The sequence below is a fragment of the Wyeomyia smithii genome, chromosome 3 (assembly GCF_029784165.1).
Source record: "Wyeomyia smithii strain HCP4-BCI-WySm-NY-G18 chromosome 3, ASM2978416v1, whole genome shotgun sequence".
Classification (NCBI taxonomy): Eukaryota; Metazoa; Arthropoda; class Insecta; order Diptera; family Culicidae; genus Wyeomyia; species Wyeomyia smithii.
The window spans coordinates 17,104,468-17,129,353 of record NC_073696.1 but is presented as its reverse complement, the minus strand read 5'-3'; the positions used below and the strand labels follow the sequence as shown (position 1 = coordinate 17,129,353).

Genomic DNA, 24,886 nt, shown 5'->3' with positions numbered 1-24,886 from the left:
ACTCTTTGGCTCGGGAGTAACTCTAATTCACTTAATATTTCTCCGGAATTTTCATCTCTGATTAAGTCTTGGCGTTTTACGAGTTTTGTTTTTCAAATCCGATGCCATGTGAGTTCATTTTTGGTAGAGCATCATGTGAATGATAACAGCCAACATGTATATTGCGGTGGGAGGAAAGCTTAAGGATGGATATTCAGAGACACAAGAGTTACTCAGATTTGCTCTTTATTTTTCAGGTTTTCTCAGAAAATATTGGAAAAACTCAAATTTACTCTTAATCTTACCCATTCGGTTTTTGTCTTAACAATGCCATGTAGTCCTTAATTTGGCCGTGTTTCTTGAGAGAGCATAAAATACTAAAAATGCTGTTAGTGTTTGAAAAAAAAATCCAAAAACCAATCGGAGCTTGAGTAAATAAAAATTCTGTTTAAAACTAACAAATATATGAAATAATACAAGGTATACAACCCTAGGGTTATATGAAATGGTGATGTGTGACTAAACACTGTAATTACAGACACAATAAATTCGTTTGCGCAGTGATTTACGTTTTTTCAATTCTCAGCCTCCCCTTCATTTTTTCAGAAATATATTTGATCACACTCGACAGGACATCATTGGTGATGTGATGATGCAAACAACATTGAAAATTACAAGGAATTTAAAGTTTGTTTCATTTGCCAAGAATTACATTCACTGTATTACGAAGACAGGTGATACAGTAAGTCTCCGTTTTTGGCAATAACATTTTAAATTTCAGTTGCCAAAACTGGGACCGTGCCAAAAAAGGAAACCTTTTTTGTCATCAATTTATTGAATTTGAGACTTCAAAATTATTATGAAAATTTATTTATTTATATGATTTAATAGGTTTTTAACAAAATCCGTCGTATATAACGGACAGTAATAACAAATTTCGAATTTGTCATTATTTTTATTCTCTCGCAGCGCTTGTATAACAGCGTCTGTGACGTCAAACTCTCTGTTCCATTTAAAAGCAAGTGAGTGTAAACGACGGCTGGTGTTATATGCCAGACCAGTTATATATGACAGTGCGTTGTTTACAGTTGGAGTCAAATACATGTTAAATTTAAGTTACCCATTAGTGAGAAAAATTTCACCCATTTTTAAAAAATTTGCACAACTTTTTATTGAGTAAAATTTCTACCCATTTGATGAGTAACAGCTACCAATTAGTCCTTTGATAAATTTTTAATTGATTTTCAAAACTTGCATTTAATCACGCTTGTTTCATTTGAAATACAAAATGAAAAACATATCAAAAAAGAAGACAAGAAGACCTCGCGGAAGAATACCATCGTTACATCATTAGTGTTGGTAGTTGAGCTCGTTAAAAACCATCAGGCGTAGAATGTTTTCAGTATCAGTTAAATCAGTTTCAACCTAGAACGGGTATCAAAATCAGCTCAGTTTGTTGTATAAATTATTGTATACTATGTGCTATAAAATGTTGCCAAAATCGGAACCTTTTGTTGCCAAAATCGGAGTGTGCCAAAAACGGAGCATTCCAAAAATGGAACATGCCAAAAACGGAAACCTACTGTATAAGTATATTATTTTATTTGTAAAGTTAAAAATAAATATATATCTAACAATGTTGAAATGTAAAAAAAGGATTCAGAATAGATCTGAGTAAATGGACAAAATTTTCACAAGCACTCGCCGGCTCTTACAAATACAAATTAGTATTTAAGGAAACTTACTCGTTCGATATTATGTCGGTCACGATTATTTAGTGAATATTAAAGATAAAAAATAAATAAAAATAATTTATAACCGTTGCAAAAATTCTTGTTGAGTCATTTAGGGTTTTTATGGTAATCATATTCATGAGATAAACTTTCAATCACCATCAGTAGCAGCATTACAGTTTTGATTGCACGCGAATAGAAGTCGTGCCCGCTGTTATGATAGACGACGAGAAACTAGCTGCGCTTGGCTTCACACATACTCTGCAGTACTGTTGCTTTTACCAGCATGTTTTCTTGCAAAACATCGGTTTCTATTACGCTCTAACAGCAGGTTTAGGAATTGTTCAAGAAAAGGGGTTGTTTCAACTTTTCGAAAAACCTTTACCTTCGAGACATCAAATTAGTCTAGGTTCATGGAAGCAAACATAAATTAACCTATTGAGACGGGGAGACTCTGTAATTTTTTTAAGGATTTTGATACAGAGAAAAGCACAGGTGTCTTCTTATGTCGTGTGTGCTAGGAATGCTAGTATGTGATTGGTTCATTGTTTTCGTGAATTTGTCCTTGACACTTTTTATCGATTTTTATCGCTTTGCAATGAAAAAATAATGATAACTTGCGAATTACAAAATTGTACAACATTTTATCTATCCAACAACATATTGGTTATTGTTATCTATCATGTGGTTATGCTGTTATTATCGTTTGAAATCTGACGCAAGATTTGCCAGTTTCATCTCCAATTTCACAGAATGCATACCAGTATAGAAAACAAAGACGTAGTTCCACGTAAAAAAAAACTGGGAGATTTTATTATTAAATTGTTTGACTGGATCACTCGAAAAAAAACTGGAAGAATTCAGTTTAAACTGGAACGTTGGCAACTCTGTGTGTGACAATTCGCCAAAGAGGGGGGGGGGGGCTTCTACAAAAGACATGTTTTTGTGAATATTGTTGTTCTTATAGCCAAACTTTGGAACCATTCTCAGTTTCAAGTGGAAACCCGTTACTTTTTAAAGCACTACCTTCTACAGAATAACTGAGGGCTGCGACGCTAGACGATGGGTGGAACAAATTACGCAAGGACAGAGATTGTGAAGAACTGGAGCAAATGTTTCGGGCTAATGATAAGCACAAGTTTTATGAGAAGGTGAATCAATTTCGTAAAGGCTATATATCGAGTCCAGATATGGTTAGACACGAAACGCGTGAGGTGGTGGACGGGTGGAAGTAGTTCTTTGATTGTCACCTATTGAGTGGAACAGCGGAAAGAGACAGAAATGAATTCAATCTTCAAGTAACTACCAACGATACCAGTGCTCCAGTCCCGATATCCTGAAGATCAAATGAGAATTTTTTTTTATTTTGTTCATCTATAATTTATTTGACACGGCACAAATACAATTCAATGTTTAACGGCGCCAATTATATCTGGTAGCTTACTTTCTAAAGTATCTTAATAACTAAAAGCAAATTTTTTATCCTCGCTGCCGACTACGAGCTGAAACTAAATGTAACTTAAAGCTATAATATTTTGCATTAGAAGCACTGGTTTGCTGTTTGATGGTTTTCATTGCCATAGGATATTACGGACTGGCATATTGGGTTGTCTCCCTCGGGCCTTGAGAGTATCGTGCGGGTCTGATTGCTGTTTCCGGATCCGGGGTCTTAACGTGTTCTTGTCGTTAGGCTGGATGCAGGCGGAAGGGGGTAGGACTAAACTGGGGCGTGGATGGATTTCAGGAAAACGTATATAAGGGACATGTAGGATAGGTCACGGCTCGCCAAGACATCACGAACAGGAACAGCCGGCTGTCTACCCTCGGCCTGCAGGGAAGCTATTAATTTAGACCTGGCGTCACGGTGTACAGGGCATGACCAAACAACGTGCTCTATGTCGTGATAACCTTCACCACAGGCACAGATACCATTTTCCCCGAGCCCAACACGACGGAGATGCGCGTCAAATCTATAGTGATTTGACATTAGCCGGGACATCATGCAAATGAAATCCCGACCTACATCCAACCCCTTGAACCACGGGTTCGTCGACACCTTGGGGATTATGGAATGTAATCACCTTCCCAGTTCCCCTCTGGTCCAAGCATTTTGCCAACTGATGATCGTATTCTGACGTACAAATGAGAAAAATTCATTAAAGGCAATTGGTCTTTCATAAATTCTACCGTTTGTTGCGCCCACCTTAGCCAAAGAGTCCGCTTTCTCATTACCCGGTATCGAGCAGTGAGAAGGGACCCACGCTAAGGTAATCTGATACGATTTTTCGGATAAAGCACTCAGATGTTCCCGTATTTTCCCCAGGAAATACGGAGAGTGCTTAACATCTTTCATCGATCGGAGAGCCTCAATGGAACTGAGACTGTCCGTAAAGATGAAATAATGGTCCGTGGGCATTTTTTCGATAATCCCTAGGGTGTACTGAATTGCAGCTAATTCTGCGACGTAAACAGAAGCAGGATTATCGAGCTTATGGGAGACGGTTAAATTGTTATTGAAGATACCGAAACCAGTGGACCCATCAAGAAGTGATCCGTCAGTGTAGTACATATTGTCGCAGTTGATGTTTCGATATTTATTGGAAAAAAATTTGGGGATCTGCTGCACGCGTAAATGATCCGGGATTCCACGAGTTTCTTCTATCATGGATGTATCGAAAAATACAGGAGAATCAGATAAGTCGACACGATTTGGAATATTCGAAGAAGGGTTAATATTATGGGACATGTGATTGAAATACAATGTCATAAAACGGGTTTGAGAATTAAGTTCGATTAACCTTTAAAAATTTTCAATCACAGGACGGTTCAAGACCTCACATTTGATTAGAATACGAGAAGACAGGCTCCAGAAGCGGTTTTTCAATGGTAGAACTCCAGCTAAAACCTCCATATGGGTCGACTGCATGCAACCTAAGGCGATACGCAAACAACGATATTGTATTCGCATCAAGTTTGATCAAATGTGTGTTTGCTGCGGAGCGGAAGCAGAAACACCCGTATTCAATAACAGACAATATCGTTGTTTGGTAAAGCCTTATAAGGTCTCCTGGATGGGCTCCCCACCATTGTCCGGTTATTGTACGAAGAAAATTCACTCTTTGTTGACATTTTTTCATTAGATACCTCACGTGACAACCCCAAGTGCCTTTAGAGTCAAACCAGACACCAAGATATTTGTGTACCAAAACCTGAGAAATCGTTTTACCCATTAATTGTGTTTGAAGCTGAGGAGGTTCATGCTTCCTAGAAAAAACTACTATCTCAGTCTTCTCCGGAGAGAATTCGATACCTAGCTGTAAAGCCCAAGCAGACAAATTGTCCAAGGTATCTTGCAATGGTCCTTGCAAATCGGCAGCTTTGGCTCCTGTAACAGAGATTACACTGTCGTCTGCAAGTTGTCTTGCGTAAAATGCATGTGCTTTTCGGACAACAAATTGTGCAAAAAATTGTTTAAAATTGGAGAAAATCCTTGTCGGTGAAGTTTGCCCGAAAGAATGACAATAGAAACGGAATCAAAAGCCCTTTTAATGTCCAAGAACGCGGACGCCATTTGTTCTTTGCGAGCATACGCCAGCTGAATATCTGTTGAAAGCAACGCAAGACAATCATTCGTCCCTTTGGCACGGCGGAAGTCAAATTGAATATCTGATAGTAGACCATTTGATTCGACCCAATGGTCTAAACGACAGAGTATCATTTTTTGCATCAATTTCCGGATACAGGATAGCATTGCAATCGGCCTATAAGAGTTGTGATCAGAAGCTGGTTTCCCTGGTTTTTGGATGGCGATCACCTTCACTTGCCTCCAATCCTGCGGTACAATGTTTTGCTCCAGGAACTTATTGAACAAGTTCAACAAGCGCCTCTTGGCATTGCCGGGTAGATTCTTCAACAAGTTGAATTAGATTCTATCTAACCCAGGCGCGTTATTGTTACAGGACAGGAGGGCAACTGAAAACTCTGCCATCGTAAAAGGTGATTCTATCGCGTCGTGGCCCGGAGACGCATCACGAACAATATTTTGCTCAGGAACAGAGTCCGGACATACTTTCCTGGCAAAATCAAATATCCACCGACTTGAAGACTCCTCGCTTTCGTTGACCGTTACGCGATTCCGCATTCTTCGGGCTGTGTTCCAACGAGTGCTCCCTCGACGTCTCGTTCACGAACCGACGCCAATATCCGCGTTTCTTTGCTTTAGCCAAGCTTTTAAGCTTGGTATCAAGCTCCGAATACCGTGAATAGTCGCCAGGTATACCTCCCTTCTGGTAGGCCAAAAACGCGTCGGATCTTTGCGTGTAGACATCGGAGCACTCTTGGTCCCACCACGGAGTGGGAGGCCGTTCTTTGATCGTTACGCCGGGATATTTCTTCGTTTGGGCTTGCAACGCGGCGTCGAGAATCAAGCCCGCGAGGAGGTTGTATTCTTCAAGTGGTGGATGATGTTGAATCGAATCGACCGCTTTTGAAATCATTTCCTCGTATAACTTCCAATCGACATTCCGTGTGAGGTCATATGGAATGTCAATTGGTCGCATGCGAGTTGAACCGTTAGTAATTGAAATAAGAATAGGCAGATGGTCGCTACCGTGAGGATCGAGGATTACCTTCCATGTGCAATCCAACCGTAGCGACGTTGAACATAAGGATAGATCCAAAGCGCTTGGGCGCGCTGGAGGTTTCGGGATACGTGTCATTTCACCGTTGTTCAAAATAGTCATGTCGAAGTCATCGCAAAGGTTATAGATTAAAGAGGAGCGGTTATCATTGTAAGGGGAACCCCAAGCCACACCATGAAAGTTGAAGTCTCCCAGAATCAAACGTGGCGAGGGAAGAAGTTCTATTAAATCAAAGAGCAGCCGTTGCCCAACCTGTGCTCTGGGAGGAATATATATTGAGGCAATACAAAGCTCTTTACCTTGTATTGTCATTTGACATGCGACAACTTCGATGCCTGGAATCGAGGGGAGGTTAATACGAGAGAAAGAATAGCACTTTTTAATCCCTAAAAGTACTCCTCCATATGGGGTGTCTCGATCAAGGCGAATAATATTAAAATCATGGAAGTTGAGATCAATATTTGAAGTAAGCCAAGTTTCACAAAGGGAAAATGCATCGCCTTTGTTTCCTTCGTATACGCAGATGAATTAGGCATCGAAGGATACAATCGCTGCGAGGAGGGGCCATTGGGCAGTCAACTGCTTCAAAAATGATCTAACTGTTGGGAGGAATGCTGTAAGAAAAATTTTAATTGGATCGGGTACATTGAAAGTTTCAAAAATCCAGTCCACAATGTCAGAACATTTCACTAATCCAGAGTTTGTTTCATCAACTGGGAGTGCAAAAGGAACAACTGGGGTTTTAGATGTTCCTGGCAGTGCTGGGAACTCCTTCTGGGACTTTAAATTTGCAAGCCCAGGAGGAGTTTGCTTCGGTTTTTCCGCAGCACTGTTTGGTTTGTTCGTACTTTTCATTACACTTTGAGAAATCTTAGGACCTTTTCTGGGAAGTTTAGGAGAGGAAATATTTTTCCTCTTTCTAGACTCCCCAGGATTGGCGTAAGATGTTCCCGCTGGTGAATCGTCAGAATCGGTTTCATCAGAGGACAACAGATCATAAGGGTTTGATGTAATGGGAGAAGTGGTAACGGTCTTCTTCAGCATCTCAGCGTAAGAACGCTTCGAACGCTCTTTGAGAGACCTCTTTATTCTATCCCTGCGCTGCATGTACAACGCACATGTCGAGAGCTCATGCTGACTCTCCCCACAGTGAATGCATTTTTCAGCATTTTTACTGCAGGAATCATCCGCATGATTCTCCCCACACTTGCTACATCGTGCCTTATTGCAGCAGTAGGCGGCGGTGTGGCCTAACTGCTTACAATTCAGGCAGTTCATGACGCGAGGCACATATAATCGCACAGGAAGACGAACCCGGTGGATCGAGACGTGGCTTGGTAGCGCTGACCCGGCGAACGTAACTCGAAACGAGTCTGACAGGGTGTATACTGTTTTGCCACCGATGATCGATGCTGACCGCAATTGCTTGCAGTCGAGCACCTTTACATCGGGACAGGTTTTGTTTTTAAAGCACCCTTTGGCACTTGCCAGTATACACTCGCCGGACAGACTCGAATCGGTTATGACACCGTCGATCTCCACGTCTCGTGCGGGTATGTAAACGCGATACTCGCGTGTGAAGAGCTCAGAGCAAGCTATATCGTTGGCCTCTTTCAGGTTACTGACCACGACACGGAGCTTGTTAGGCCGGACCTTGGAAATTTCGGTCACGCCCTTGTACTCCTTCGTCAGGTCTTTAGAAATCTGCAAGAGGTTCAACTGGTTCGATTTCGGTCCCGCCTTTGGCCGAAAATAGACAGTATAGCTGCCCTGGGCTCCGTCCGGGTAAAGCCTGGGGCGAGGGGGGACTGAAGAATGAACAGGGGAGGGGGTAACAGAAGGGTCAGGGTCAGAGGGGCTCGGGGATGATGGTGCGGGAGGCGAGGGATCTACATCCATCCCGCTAAGTCTAGCGCACTAGCGCCGACAGAACACGTACCTCTTTACATCTCCTTTCAGCAGGGTTGGTTGTCCGAACGGTCGAAGCTGCAGCCGTTACAGCCAGCAGCACCAATACAGCAGCTCCAAACAGCCACCAGCAGCGAGCCGGGTGTGTGATCACTCAGCACAGCGACACAATTCGCTGTCAACTGTTGGCTTCTTCTTTTTCCTCCTTTGTGTTGAGATTCTCGTCCACTGCTGTAGCTCGAATCACTTAGCATCCAAATCGGCTTACGCACCAGGAAACAGCCACGATGCGAAACAGTTGCACAAAGGCGGGCGACCTTGAACCTTCACTCGACCAGGCAAACAATGCCAACACTTGCTCGCGCGTCTTTTGTTTTATATTCTATCGGAGCGATCACCAAACACATCCGATACTGATGCGTGATCGGCACAGAATGAAATGAGAAATTTGATCATTATAAAAAACAATAGTGCCGCAGACAATGACAGACTGCCGGTAGATCTTTATGAACAAGGTAAAGCAACAAGGGAGCTGCGTAGCCGCAAGGTTGCAGAGTCCGCTTTGTGAAGCGGATGGTCGTGGGTTCGAATCTTAGTAGAATCAGGCCATCCGATGTCAAAAAAAGGGCTTAAGCATACCAGTTACCCTTCCTTTACGCTGAAATCTACAAATACCTTTGCGTGACTTCCTCTTAACAAAAAATAAGTCCCTCTTATCAATAAAACTGGCCAGAAGGATGCACGACGAAACTTCTCCAGGGAATTATAATCGGAGATATTTGGCAAGAGGAGCGAGTATCGATATAGTAGAACAGTAAGCGTGTAAGGAAGAGTAGCACATTACACACAAGCACTGATGAAAAATAATAATAAGCATGCCACTTCTCACTAGAGGTATTGCTATTAACAGACGTGCGGGATACAGCAGACACCCGGGCATATCTCACAATAGATCTACGATTCTGGTCGCAGTGAGGAAGCCCATACAGGAAAAAAAAACAAGCTAAGTTGACGCGACTTATCGAAGCTACCGTGGACCGAGTGACCGAGTTGGAGGGTGTAATCAAGTATTTTTTTTTTCTTGATTTCTATAACGTACTTTTGTCTTCCGGGTCATTGGGAGGTTCGGGGTTGTTAAAAACTGTAACGGTACAGGCTATGTTTGATTTTGGCAACAAGTCTAAATAAACGCCTACTGGACTGAAGCGAAACTCCAATTTGAAGCTTGGATGGTTGCCGGTGACAACACGTCCAAAGTTTTTATGTTGCCAAAATCGAACGAGGTCTGCATTGTGTAAAATACATTTTAATAGAAAACTCACTGTTCTAGACGAAAGATAATTAATATAAGAAAAAAATGGCTCGATTTTGCAAAACTCCAGATAATCCAGTCCGACCTGTATATGACTGGAAGAGGCTCTAGAGAAACCATCATTCACCTCTTACGAACGGTGATCATGAATGGCAATAAATTCAAAGAAGAGTTCGTTCAGGAGTTTTGAAGTGAAGAAGTAAGGATTAGTTGACAGAAAATCGAGACCGATTGAGTTGATTTTTTTATTTTGGCTGACTGATATTAGGAAACACATATGATAAATAGTTTTTGAGTTTAATTCATAAAAACCCTCTCATCAGAGTTTTCTATAAAATGCTAGCTCACGGAAATTGAAATTGTTGTATATGAAACACTGCATCAAGCTACTAACGAGCAGAATCCCATGTGCACAAGTTTCCCGGAAAAATATGGAACAACCGATTTCTCAATTCTACGAAAAGTCAGTCTTAAGTCATCCCGACATATTATATGAAAGATCCAGTAGCAACATGGTTTTCTCGATAGCATGATATATGTGTGTGCGTGCGACTGAGTGCTTCCGTTGGCATAAAACCGTTTCCTTGGAAAAGATCTTGACAAACCATTAGCCTTTATTATAAGTACAGCCCGTTAACAATTTGGCGGTGAAAGGCAAAGCTTCCACCGAATTGGTTCAAGAAGGGCATATCCTTTGTGCATGTTTCCCCCACAAGTAGCTTCCAACCAATAATGGCAATAATACAATAATGAGATCATTAATTCGATTGCGCAGCTGCACTCACCTAATGCCTCCCACGTTGAGAATGATGCGATTTTCCCCGTCCATTGCGTACTGCTGCTGCTCCTGTTGCTACTGCTTGGCTCCAGCATTAAATCATTTTTATAATTCATGACAGTCCATTTATTTGCTCTGCAGGGGGGAAACGTTTCTTCTTGTTTCGCTATAATTTCAACCGTCACTCACTGAGATTGGCGGCGGTCAGTAGTAGCAGCTACTAGAAACGCAGCTGTCCGGGTTTGAATGTTTTCATTTGCAGCGCCATTTGTCACTCACTTCCTACCACGGCTGATTCTGGCTTCTAACAAGTAACGAGTGATTTTGAGTTTATTTTTATATAGTTTACCCTTGATAGCTGCCTAAATACATAATAATAAATCTGAAAACGAATAACATAATTGTGGCTCCAGCCACAAACAGAAGTTTTCACAAAGAAAAATTTGATGAAAAATGTTCCAACAGTTGTCACAACCAAACCACACTGTTTATTCTTCTCTGCACTCGATGCAAGGTGTATTTCTGCATCCCCCTTTTGCAAATACAAGCCCACCCATGAGCAAACAATTTACACCAAATCACATGTTTTGTGCTCGCCCTTAGAACTTGCTCCGAGCGCGTGCACTTTCGTCGAAAATTGCAATCAAATTCGCTTCTCTTCCGTGTGCATCCAATTCCGTAACGAAGTACACTTCATCGTACCTCGAAGTGCGCCGCTAGTGTTCTCCAACCGAGGCAAACATTTTCCATCAACATCGATGCGATGTAGACGAAAGATGGCTCCCCGCAATTTTTTCTTCCTCTCCCGCCGATGTGACGGTGTTCACTTTGTCACGGAGTAACGCCAGTAGTTTATGGTTTTTGCAGCATACAAATATTCATTTATGCATCCATTTCGCTAAAAGCAATTCGTTCGGCTTGTTAACGATTTATTGTGTTCCACCGTGCAAATAATGTGTGGCGGCTCGAGTTCTCCTTCCATTAAGAGAACACTTTTCTGGTGTATTCGAGCAGGAACAATCTAATGGAAAAACCAAAGAGAAGTGTGAATTAAAACGTGATGTTTGAAAATGTTTTAAAAATATACTGATTATTTTATATTCATCCAAAAGTTTCCTCCTAAATTCTTCTAACAACCACTTTCGTTGCGAATTAATTGTGCAATTATCTCGACGTGATTAGCAATCACAGCGTCATTCTAACTAGATTGGCTCTGTTAAAGGAACCATTAATTAAGCCTCGAAATCGTACCCGCTTTTATTTCCTCGCTGTCAAAATCCGGTTGGAAGACCGGCGAGCTTCCGTTTGCCGTAATATATTCCGCTTTCTCTTTGTCTTTTGGTCCGTTTTGCGTGACTTACAGCCACATAAATTCACTCACAGCTCATAAACATTTCGTACAGTTGTTCAGGCGCAACAGGACCCGATTCAGTGCAGTAGAATCGACATGAGTAGAGTGATAATAGCTTTATTGTTAAAACAAAAATTATTGCGATCGTTATAGACTAACTGATTCTAAATCATTAGTTATTCATTCGACGACTTTACTCTAGGCGCTAGTGCCTCTACTACGCTCCGCATCGAAAAACTTTTCACCCGTTGAAGGCAGGAAACTTGAACTGATTCAATTATTCTATGGCCACAAAAGCTTTCCCGACAACTGTGACTGTCGATGGCCGCTGGGAAATTTATGGCAGCCGTAATCTACCGGGCGTTTCGGGCATGAATCGGAAATCAAAGCGACCACCAACGTGGGGGCGGGGATCTGGGGAGGAGCTAACTGTTTGTATAGCGAGCTCTGAAATCTGAGAATGGATTGCTTTTTCCAGGTGAAATATACGTGAATAGATACTGTTTCGAGTACTGATGCTGGTAGGTATAACGGGAAACCGGAAACTATTTCAAACGATTGTTATTCGACAATTTAGCACGATTCATAAACTCGGTGAGTTTCAATGCGAATAGTACCCGGGAAAATATTATAATTAAATAGAAGTTGGCTTATTTATTATTTCCTGGAAAACTTTCAGTGAGCTTACTCTTGCTGAAACCGGCTCGCTGATAACACGAGGTATTTTAAAAAGTATATTTATGTGTCGAAATGATTGAAAGCAGTGAAAAAAAATTCTCGGACCCCGAAGAACTGAACGATTTTCAAAAATGTTGTATTTTGAGCAATTCTTGAATTTTTGTATTGATCTATATCTTAAAAAAGAATCATAGTTTAACCACCGATTTCGAATTTGACACCACCATTGGAAAACTTTTAAAGATTTCTGCAAGATACATTAATATTATCAGGACAAATGTACAACAGTTCAGTAGCTACCGGTTTGGTTCGATAACGGCGCCGTTTATACGATCGTTAGGGCATGGCACGACGGTGTAAAATAGAAGCGTAGCAGTCGTTGTTTTCGGAGACCGAGTTTGCCTTTGCATCTCCCCGACTGCGATGGAAGGGAAGGGTTGTGTCACCATGATATGTGACTGAATGAGACAGTAGTGCACGCGAAGTTAACTCATTACGACGACGAACGGTTAGTATCTTGTCGCGATAGCCATTCAGAAGTATCCGAAATACTTGAATGTTTGTCTATTACCATTTGCGAGCTATCTTTGGTTATATCGTCAGACCGAAATTAAGTTTATCTCTGAATCTCCGCAATTGCGGTGGGAAGGATGGATTATGTTTTTATATCACCGTGATAAATGTCGAATGTCGTTTGTTACGAAAACGAACTAAGAGTATCTTTCTCGTCAAAAACTGCGATCCTATGCAGACGACTCGCGCGAAAACAACAGCTACCACCCGTAGCATCCAACTTTTGAGTATATATCTATTACCAATCCCGAGTACATTCGACGAAGCAAAAGCACTCCGGTGTACGCGTTTTTTTTTTCTCAAGAATACATCGCGTTTTCATTAAATTGATTACGATATTTATTGACCGAAGGCAAGCATCGACTAAACGGTCACCGTGGGACATGAACAAAGGTTAGGGTATATCTCGTGAAATCACTACTTTCCGAAAACCTGCACACGAGCAAATTTCATCCGGGATTATTAAAAAATTTTACAATTTTCTTACAGTTTATCTTCGTTTGTTTTTTTTGTCTCCTATTCCTTTTGTCATTTCTTTTTTTTTAATACTTGTCTTTATGTCGCTGATTTTTTTCATTGATTCCTTTATAAGACTTTTATTTTATTTTGTTTCTTCGCCTTTTTATCAGTTTTTTTTGTTTTACGACTCATTTTGTTTTATTAGTTTGTGTTTTTTTATCGTTCAGTATTTTTTGTCTTTTTTCTTGTTTTCATCTATATATCATCTGGTCTCTATTATTTTTTTAAATTCTTGATATTTTGAACGCTTGTTCATACCGCTCATATATTTTTCATTTTTTCATTCCTTTTTTCACGCTAGAATCGTTTAGAATCTATTCTTCGTCTCTCTTTTTTCTGGTTTTTCCGGCTTCTCCTCTTCTCACTTTGTTATTTTCCGTCCTTTTGTCATTCCGTCTTTTCATCTCTTCATTTATTCGACATTTTTTCTTTTCCTTTTTCATTTCTGCTTCTTTTCGTTTATTCGTAGCTTTGTCGTTTCATTGTTTTTGTCTTATTATCAATTCACTTCTCTTTGACCTTTAATCTTTTTGCCCTGTAGTATTCTCATCTCGTTTTTTATTTGTATTTTTTAATAGTTTTTTCATCTATTCAACATTTGTTATCTTTACCCAATTCCTTCCTCCATTTCGATTCCGTGTTATTTTTGTATTTTAGCAATTTCTTGCCTATTTTCTTTATTTCTTCTTTCGTCTTTTTATTTTTAAGTATTTTATTTTTTGGTATGTTAGTCTTTCGACGTCTACGTCTCTTTGTATTCTATTTTCGTTTGACCTTTTCACCCTTCCACCCCTTTTTTTTTTTCGTCGCTTTTGATAGTGTCGTTTTTTAGTCTTTTAGTTTTTCTAGTCTTTTCTTTCATATTTTCGATTCTTTTTCATTTGATTCATTCATTCAATTTATTGTCATTATTTTGATTTCTTTATATTTTGGTCGTTTGGTCTAATGTTTTGTATTTTTTTCATTCCTTCTTTGTTTTTTTTTTCCTTTTTGAAGTATTTTTGTTCTTCGATACGTTAAACGTTTGGTAACATCGTATTTTCGTCTCTACATTTTTCTGTTTTTTTTTCAGGCTTTTCCTCTTTTCTTCATTTTGGTATTTCGACTCTAATTTTTTGCCCTCGTTATAATGATTATTTGATTTTTTGTCTGTTAGCCTTTTTAGCTATTTAATATTTTGCTTTCTGTCCATTCAATGTTTCGTCGTTCTATCGTTTCTTACCTCTTACGGTATTTTCCTGTTTTTAATTATTTTGTCATGTTTTTTTTCATTTTTTGTATGTTACTCGTTTGATTTTGAATCTTTTGTTTCGTTTACACAATTTCATCTTTTCGTCCATTACGTTCATTATGCCTATGTTTTCTTGCTTCCGTATTCACTTTTTGTGTGTTTTTCTATATGTTTTCTAATTTTCTGTCTCTTTGTTTAATCGTAATTTTTTACATGCGCTTCTTTTGTTGTTATTTTTGTAGTTTTTTTTTGTAGATTTTTTCAGTTAGTTTTTTCTTCTATTTGTCTTTGGTTTTTTTTTGTCTTATTTTCTTTAAGTTATTCATCTTTCTGTATCTTTGTTTAATTACTTTGTTGACCTTTTGTTTCTTCGTCTGTTTGCTTCTCCACGCATTCTTTAATTATTCTAACTATCCTTCTGTCTATGCGTTTTTTTTCTGCACCAGTTTGTTTTTTCGAAATTTTAAATTTTTTATCTTTTGCTTTTTTCTGCTTAAATTACATTTATTTATATTTTAATATGGTTACATATGGTTCACATAATAAATGTTTAGTCTTTTAGCCTCTGCATCTTTGTTTTGAGGTTTGGTGATTACTTAATTCCATAGATTTACATTATTCGTGTGGAATTTTACAGTTCATCATTTATAGAAATATTTTTATCTTTACTTTTTTTTACAAAGCTTTTTAGTTTTTCAGACTAAATATGCTATGCTATGCTATGATATGCTATATAGCTGTTAAGTTTTTCGGATTCATCATCTCTGTTTTTTTTCTTGTTTTTGTGATGAAGTCATTTTACAACAAAAATATTGTTTACTTATGATGTCATCTTTCAGTGTTTCTGTCTTTTTGTTCGTCAATCTTTTCGCCCTGTAAAATGTAAATGCCTCATCTGTGGTTTGTTGATTTTCATAAGTTCATTTCTTGGTCTTTGAGCTATCTAGTTTTTATTCTTATTTTTTTCGTACCATCATATTTTTAGCATTTAGTCTGGTTATCCAATTTATTTTCATCTCTTCGACTTTTTAATTTCTCGTCAATTGGTTTTTTTCCCATTTTCTTCATTCCTTCTTTCGTTTTCATGTTTGTTAGCATTTTAGTCTTATGGTAATTTGGCGTCTTTGTCTCTTCGTAAATACTGTTTTTCACAGTTTTCTGGCTTCTCCTCTTTTGTCGCCTCTTTGGCTTTGCTCTTGTTCCTATCACCATTCGTTTCTTAGTTTTGTGGCCATTAAGTATTTTCTTCTTATTTTCTTTTCATCTTTTTACATTTTTCGACGTGATATAAAATTTTATCATGTTGTGGTATGTTATTCGTTCGGATTGTTAGACTTTTGTTCCGTTTACGAATTTATTCCTTCATTTCTGTTTTATTTCGCTTTCATTTTTTTAGTTTATCAGTCCCCTGAACTCCTAATATTTATGTCTTTTCTCCGCCTTGCTTTTTTATTTTCTGGCTTCCGCCTTTCCGTTTTTCCGTTTTTTTTTATCCTCGTTGCTCTGCGTTTCTTCAGCTCTTTTATTTTTCATATTTTCGTCCCTTTAAACTATTTGTTTCCTTGTTTTTTATTTCACGTTTTAGTTGTTGCACTTTTAGCCTCATAAATTATTTTTCATTTCGTCTTTTGTTTTTTTTTTTTTATTTATTTTGTCTTTTTGCCTTTCAGCATTTTAATTTCCATGTCTATTTGTGTTTTTTTTTCAGTTGTATGTCTCTCTGTCTATTAGTCTTTTAATTTATTTTTTTTGCTTTTGCTTGTTTGTTCTTTAGTTTTTTGTGTTTGCTTTTTCTGTGTTTTCTTTGTCTCCTTTTGTCTTGTATTTTTGGCTTATTGTCTTCTAGTCTTTTAGTCTTTTAGTCTTTTAGTCTTTTAGTCTTTTAGTCTTTTAGTCTTTTAGTCTTTTAGTCTTTTAGTCTTTTAGTCTTTTAGTCTTTAAGTCTTTTAGTCTTTTAGTCTTTTAGTCTTTTAGTCTTTTTGTCTTTTTGTCTCTTTGTCTTTTTGTCTTTTTGTTTTTTTGTCTTTTTGTCTTTTTGTCTTTTTGTCTTTTTGTCTTTTGTGTCTTTTTGTCTTTATGTCTTTATGTCTTTTTGTCTTTTTGTCCTTTTGTCTTTTTGTCTTTTTGTCTTTTAGTCTTTTTGTCTCTTTGTCTTTTTGTCTTTTTGTCTTTTTGTTTTCTTGTCTTCTTGTCTTTTTGTCTTTTTGTCTTTTTGTCTTTTTGTCTTTTTGTTTTTTTGTCTTTTTGTCTTTTTGTCTTTTTGTCTTTTTGTCTTTTTGTCTTTTTGTCTTTTTGTCTCTTTGTCTCTTTGTCTTTTTGTCTTTTTGTCTTTTTGTCTTTTTGTCTTTCAGTATTTTTTTCGTTTTCTAATTAAGCTATTGTTTTATTTTCGGTTAATCTTTTTGTTATTTTTTTCAGCTTTTTCTTTACGTCTGTATGTCCTTTTATTTATTCGGTTATTAATCTAACCTTTTTTTCGCTTTCTTTAGTTTTATTTTTGTCGTTTTGCTGTTATTTTCCTATTTTGTTTTATTCGTCTCTTTTTCTTAATGTCTTTTTGTCACTTTGTTTTTTTCTTCTCATTAACTTTTCGCCTCTCTTGTCCTTTTTTTCTTCTTGTCATTCCGTCTATTGATTCTGTCTCGTGATTCATTCACGACTATTCTAAATTTCATCTCCTCGTTTATTCGACATTTAATTTGATCTTCTTTATTTTATTTTCATCATTTCGTCGTTGATATTTTTTCGTTTCTTTTAATTTAATTTATTTAATAATCTTTTAATATTTTAACCTTTTTGTGTTTTTTTCTCACTGCGGGTATTCCGGTTTTTATCTCTTCTTCCGTCATTATTTGCTTGTCTGTCCGTTTTCTTTGCTTCCGTCTTTTTGACCTTTCATCTCTGTGTCGTGTCCTCTTTCAACCATTTCGATGTTTCGAACTTTTGGCTTCTAGACTTTCTACGTTTTCATTTATTCGTTATTTCGTCTCTCAAATTTTCTCAATTATTCATTTTTACAGCATTCATTTGACAAGTTTATTTTAATTGTTTATTCTACGATCTTATGAATAATAATTTGCAGGTGGAGCATTTTTTTTAAGTCTCAAGAGTAATTTTCTGAAAACAGGTTCAAATGGAGATATGATGGAAGAATGTTGACGTAAAATTACGTCTTACGGCATTATTCCGGGGCTCAAATCACGAGAATTGTGTAATTTCAAATGCTTATAACTCAGTCAGTTTTTGCCGAATTCCCTTCATTCTTGCTGCATTCGTTTGGAAAATTAGTAAAGCGTTTATCGCAATACTAAAAATAGTAATTTTGTAACTTTTTTGTTCTATTAACAATGTTGAGTCGTGTTTCTAACGCAGTTTCTGACCAATTAGAGCTGAAGATAACTTCAAATCGGGATGATATTCGAAGGTTGGAAATCGTCTCCAGACGCTATTTCAAAATTCATTTCTTTGAAAGGGGCTTATAATAGCTCTAGTATTTTCGGAACCTGGATAACATCCAGAGGCCTCAAATCGACCCCAGATGCCATTTGGAATCTTTTCAGGACTACATCGTCAAGACGATTTTTTCCTAAAAAATCTATTTCAATATTTAAAATAGAGGTTTTAAATGAAAAAGCCCATAACAAATTAAAATTAATGCAATAATTTACAAGTTAGAAATAACTTGAATTTATAAAATTAAAAAATAAATTATATAAATGCTAAGTAATACTCAGTTTGCTAAGTCAAATACGTGTGCAACTCATTCAAATCATGAGATCAAAACCTCAGCATTCCTCCATCATTTCGCATAATTTTTGAAGTTTTATCCCAGGTTGATTTTTTATGTTTATTTATCTACGAAAGAATTGATGCGAAACTTCTTTTATTCCCGATTTGATTGATCTCAAGAATACCCACAGACAACACCAAATTAACAATAACAATCCGCGAAAAGCATTGTTTGAAGAAGCAAAACCATAGCCATAATCATAAAAATATATAATCTTACAAATTTGACAGCAAAGCCCTACCCTGGTCACCCTCGTCCGAAGCGCACGCCTCCGCTGCCAGACCAGATGCGGAAACTCTTTGAATTCGCTTCGACTTTTTTATTTTAACTTTTCAGCTGAATCCCTTCAACCCACAAAAAAAGTCCAATCGCAGTATAAAAATCAGCGTAAAAAGTACGATGCTTCTGTCCCTTTTTGAGCAATCACAGCATGATCTGCCCGGGAGTCCAGGATGGGTACTAGCCAAGTTCGAATCTACCTATCGGTTTGCCGGAATTTTACTAAATGTTATTCTCGATTGAAATTCGAAATCAGCTAAACACTTTCAAACGGATTTTTAAAAGGATAACAAAAGTATTCCGCAGTTACAAAAAAGTAAAACTGTACTCATAGGATGTGCTTTATCCGAATCAGCGCTGAATTGCTTAGATAGGACACAAAAGCCCCCGCAGATGCCAGGAGAGGAGGCCGGTCGGGAGTCGCAAAAAAAACAAAACCCCAAAATGAAGCCAACTCAGGCGCATTGAATGAATGCTGGTGTGGGCAGCAACGAAAAAAAACTTTGTAGTCGAAACGCGTATCTGTCGGCAGCAGCGGTGGACCGATTGTTGCTTCGAAATTATTCCAGGTCATCTCTTTTATTCGTCGATGGAATTTGAAATATGAGAAATTAAGTGCTCTTTTTGCAGATGGCTTCTAGAACATCGATCGGAAAACAAAACCCCGGCTTTTGGCATGCAAAAAAAAAAATTCCCAATCGTGAGAGGATAGGCTGCATAGCAATGTTTCATATTGGTAACTTTTTCAAGTAAGTGGCCATAAATTTAATTTTCTAGTTGTGCCGTCTATTCTGAACTGTATTATTTTCGGAATGAACTACGAACATTATGTCATTATTAATTCGGCTCAAGGCTGTTGCCGAGCAAGGGATCTAATGTCTGTGTTTGAAATAAAATCTTTTCTCGCCGGTCCGCCTGATCCTTAAGCTATGTCATAAAATTACCAAATTTAGTAAATAAAACAGAAATTATTTTATTTAAATTTTTTTTTTCTTCATCTATGTATTTAACATTTTATCATATAACGATTTTATTGCTGATCAAAACCAATATCATTAATTTTTTTGCTACGAAAGCAATTTGGCAACATCTTGTTGATCGGGAAGCTTCCCACGCTTTCTCATGCTCTCGACGGGATCAAATCCTACAGCACCGGTGCTTAACCTCGTGCAGTCCAGACTTTAGTGGCCGTTTTCCAATCTATCTTAAAGAGCGGATGCTGCAAACGGAACGAGCTTTTGATAAGACAAAAACAAGCATTTTTTTCGCAGTTAAATGGCATGCGGGAGAGATCAGCTCAGTAAAGTGAACATAAAAAAGCAGCAAAACATCAACCGCCGTCGGTCGAGTTTTTCTGGGTCGGACGGAAGTTCAGAGAGCGTAATGACCCGAATCGAGCCCAACAAGCGGTCCGCTAGGGACACGCCAATGTTGTGAGGGCAAAGGTCGACTTCAGCCATCACCAGCAGGAGGATGATAATGGAGGCGATACTAAAACTTTTGAAGCGACGGGATAATGTTTGATGTTGTCCTGCACCCACCACGAATATAGACAACATTCTCATAATTTATTGGGTGCTTGGGAAACTTTCTTCACATTTGAAATGCTTTCCAACCATCTTTGAAGCGGAAACGGAAATAGCGTGAATACTTCCGACTAGGGGTAAAAATTATTCATGCTGCCAACCCTTAGCCTAACGTGGTGAAAGTGACTGAACTCCCAATTTTCAACTTCTTTGCGCTGAATGCCTTCACTGGCCATCATTATCGGTCCATCAATGATGGGTGACGACCGTCTAATGAATTATGAATAATTTGAGAACAATGTTGGGTTCGGGACTCCACTGCTGCTGATGCACGAGTTTTGAACTGTGCTTGAAAATGGAACTATACTGAGGGTAGGGTACTTTCCCGTCTCAGTTATTATAGTTTACAGTCGTTAACTATGCAAATTGATTTAAATATTTACGAATACTTCCAAAGCAGTAAATTCGACGGGGCACGAATTTTTATCGGCAGCAAAGTGGATCAACTTCAGTTCTGTTCAATAATTAGAGGTACATTGTGAAAGAAAATTGGTTTCATTATTAGTGCGTGGATTAGTTTGCCAAGCTTAATTATGAATGGAAGGCAAAAAAGTGACAAAATAAATCTTATTTTCTCTTAGAACAATCAATTATCCTAACATCTAAACTAGTTTGCACACCGGTAACTGTTTTGGCTCGCACAAGTTTTTGTGTTTGAATTCTTCAAGTGGTACATTTCACGTTTCACGCAATCTTGTTGAGGATGAACTTAATATAATATAGTTTGATAAGCAGAACATAAACTATACACTATCCAGATTTCCAGTCTCATGTTTTTCAATTCATTTTAATTATACAAACTCTGTGCTTCTTTTGTCTCCGGAACTAATTTTATGGGGCGTGGATGATTAATGAAAGTGCATCCAGGATGCTGCAAACTTCTGTTGCTCCTTATGTCGTCTTTAAGTTTATGGCAGCAGACGCGTTAATATATCCTCCTAAGACTGCATGATGCTCTGCTTAAAGCACAGAGCAGACATCTGGCACGATGGATCCTGCTATCATGAATCACTTCAAGGTATGTTTCAAGTCGAAAACTCTAAATCTGTCACACTGAAATAAAAGTTTCTTCCTTCAGCAGCAGCGATTATCAACAGCTTTCCTCTGGTAAAGCTCGTCTTATCTTGGCAACAACACGAGCTTTCTAAATCCAGGCAATCAAAATTTTTACTGGTTGTTCAGTTTCCAGTGTGAAAAAATTGTTTTGAATCAAGTGTTCACAAGATTTCAAAATATTTCAATTAAACAGATAATTCAATGCCTTCGTCATATGAAAATTTCAAATCCTCAGCATAATATCCGATTTCAAATTAAACAACAAACCGTCCCTTCAGGGGCAACCAAACAAATAAATTGAAAAAAAAAAACATTTTTATCTACGGGTTTTGCGCAAGAGTTTTGCAGCTTGCAACTACTGTTGAAAATTGTCAAGTAGTTCTACGTCAACCTTGCAGTCGTGATTTTGTACACAACTTTTCTGTTATTTAATTTTTTCGCAAAATATAACGGATGTGTAGCCACTTAAACAAGACAGTTAGTTCGACTTCACAGCAGCATTTCAAACTTGAAACAGAATTTTATTATCCCCCAGTTGCACCCGCACGATAAAACACGCAATAGCATGATAAACTGTTGCCTGGCTAAGAGTGTTTCACTCCTGCTATCTGTTTCCATCTGTAGCGAAAATAATATCCCGCTTATTTTTCCTATCATTTAATGCATTTATTATTTATTTTGTTTGTTTATTCCTTCTCTTTCCAGATACTCAAAATGAAATTGCCGTACTAGTCTACGCAAAGTAACGATATGCTGAACACTGCGATTGACCAGTGATTTGATCTAGATATCTTCATGTTTTTTTTAGCATTTAATCACTGCATAAAAATTCGTTTCGTTTTACTTACAGATTCTCAATCAAAGAATATTCAATCCTACGTTCGACTACGGCCCGATCCAGATTTTCGGTTTTAGTGTGCTAGTGTAAGTATTTATCGATTTACCTATTTCCACTCACACTATATTGTTTTGTTTTCTTCTAACAGGTGCGGAGATCTATTTAGACCACCAAAAGTTTCACCACCAGAAGTTCCGACTCGCCTAGAAAGATGAGCGTACTCTCATCCTCGTCACTCGTAACGGTAATCGACAATTTCACCGTTTACGGTCTACTCGGTGATTAGAACCTCTTCTGGTACGTAACATCCGTTAGAGCTTCCTGTACTCCTAAATTTACCATCCAGAATCTCCATCACCGCCAGATTAGTCACTTCTCGTTGATACATTTTGCCATCTGTCGTCCTTACTTCCGCTTGTCGAGCTCGTCCATCTACTCCTGCGTCCTCGTCTCCAGTACTTCCGGTTCTTTCCTCCCACAAGAAACACTAAATCACCGACTTCTAATGGTTCCATGTCCTCAAACCACTTAAGGCGATGATTTAGAGTCGGCAAGTACTCCTGCGGTCGCCGTTCCCAAAATTTTCTGACCAAGCACCACGATCGCTGATAAACATTGCGCAAGTTTTCATACTGTTTGTCCGGGTTGTCCGAGACTGCATCTTGCTTGGTCACTGTTCCACGAATGAAGTGGTTTGGTGATAGAGCTTCCTCATCGGCAGACTCCTGTGGAATATAATTCGTCACCACGGTGTTCGCTCCGTGGAAATTAGTAGCGTTTTCGGAATAGATGTAGTCGTGGGTGCCCCGCTTGCTCGAGAATCATCTGATCTGCACTAAATGACCGAAGGTGTTAAGTGGTGCGTAAGCATGGCTAAACTTCTCGTGGTAGAATAGAATCAGCCTTTGGGTTATGTCGTGGTTCCCCAATCAGATTAGCAGGAATTTCTTGTCAAACAGGATCGCTTCATTGGACTCCATTCTTCCTTGTACTCGTACCACTCCTTCAGTGTCCATTATAAAGCAAAGCCTTGGTGCTACATTCCGATTCGAAGCTCAACCTTGTGTTTATTATACACAGACTTCGCAGCCAACCGTTAAGTGTACAGGACAATTGCGGGGCTAGCGCTACGATCCTATTGACAACAACAGTCTCTCCCGAGTCGAGACTCGAATCTACGCCGACTGGCTTGTAAGGTGGTTGACTCGCTTCTAGCTCGAAATTCAGCGTGTAAGTGTGTTCATCTTATCCGACAATCTGACGACATGCGACTGTTTCCAAAGAATGATCTCTTCTAGTCGAAGTTCTTTTTGTTGTAGTGGTTTTCGAACCGTCGAAAACCGGGCTTTGATTAGTCGACGAAGATCCGCTGTAGTCTGCAAAGTGAAGATCGGTTTGGTGGCCTTTCTGCGAAACAGTGCTCACTTCAGACACTTCAGGCAACATCACTAGACCTCTTGCCTCTTCGCCAGTTGCTTCGAATTGGTAGATTACCGGCCACTGGTTGCGCGGCTGATACAGCATCTCCGGACCATTCACCCAGTCCGAATTGTTTTGCAACAGTGGTCCACGATCTCAATGAATGTGCGCATCCACGATATTTTGCTAGGTCGGTCTCATTGCCAGTCCCTAATGTTGGTCAGTTCCAGTATCTCTCCAAATTTGGATGCGATGAACTGTTTGTATTGAACTGGTCTGAATGTAGCCACGACAGTGAAGTTCGGAACTCGGTTTACAGGATGGTGCGATCGATATTCAGCGTAGTGGTTTCCAAAAAGGTCTGGCTCCTTCGTTCTCCGAGGTCGGCGATCATCAGTTCCAATCTGGGAATAGACTGATGGATTAACGGCGCTATCTTTACACGCGTCATTACCAGACTGCATTTAAATGCTCCATCAACGACCGACCGTAGATATTCGCGTCATTAAAGGTGTGCAGTTCGAGGGACTTTACCTGAAACGATTCAGTATTACCCAGATAACATCATGGATTTCGCAGTGCTTTGATTCCTGTAAGCAATGCCATCCACTGCTGTCACAGCCCCGATCGTCGATTTCCTAATCTTTCTCGCAACCACTTCGCCAGAGATGTCGAACGAACATCTTCCCATGAATTGTAAATGGGCACAGTAGGTTTGAGTTCGAGGTTTGCTACAAGCTTTACGCTGCCCTAAAAGACTTGCAGGAAAAAGCAAAAACGTCCCTTTCTTGCTCTGAGCTTACCCTGAGGAACCGTTTGTTAGACTTCTGCTTAACCTGGTTAAAACAACTGATCCTCCAGCTTTGACGTCTCCTAACATAGACAGGACCTAATGTGAATTGGACACCGATTTCCGAATATCAAACCCGGCTTTCTCATGGATAAGCCTTATCTATTTTGCTCGTTCGTTCTACCGCTTCCTCAACCGTGTCGACATTGTTGAAGTAGTCATCGACATAATGCCGTTTAATGATGGCCGCTACTGATTCCAAAAAATAGCCGGCATGTTCCTCTGCATTCCGGTTCTTGACGTATTGTGCTAATACAGGCGAGCACGTTAAACCAAATGTGGTGACGTCCATCGCATACACCTTCGGGTCTTGAGCGCTGTTGTTCCGGAACAGGAACCGTTGGGCTATCATTTTCATCTGGTGGT

General features: G+C 38.9%; 1 protein-coding gene across 7 annotated transcripts in view; it reads right to left on the bottom strand.

The window, feature by feature from the left end:
- The window catches only part of LOC129727774 (potassium voltage-gated channel protein Shaw-like), a 263,098-nt gene that overhangs the window by 96,005 nt on the left and 142,207 nt on the right, over positions 1–24,886 (bottom strand). For 2 of the 7 annotated variants that reach the window (XM_055685929.1, XM_055685928.1), the window contains exon 3: positions 10,358–11,371. In XM_055685929.1, the coding sequence (XP_055541904.1) occupies positions 10,358–10,401 (44 nt within the window). In that variant the 5' untranslated portion in view covers positions 10,402–11,371. The remainder of the gene's footprint in view (positions 1–10,357; positions 11,372–24,886) is intronic. The other 5 variants (XM_055685931.1, XM_055685932.1, XM_055685930.1 and 2 more) reach the window with 4 other exon arrangements.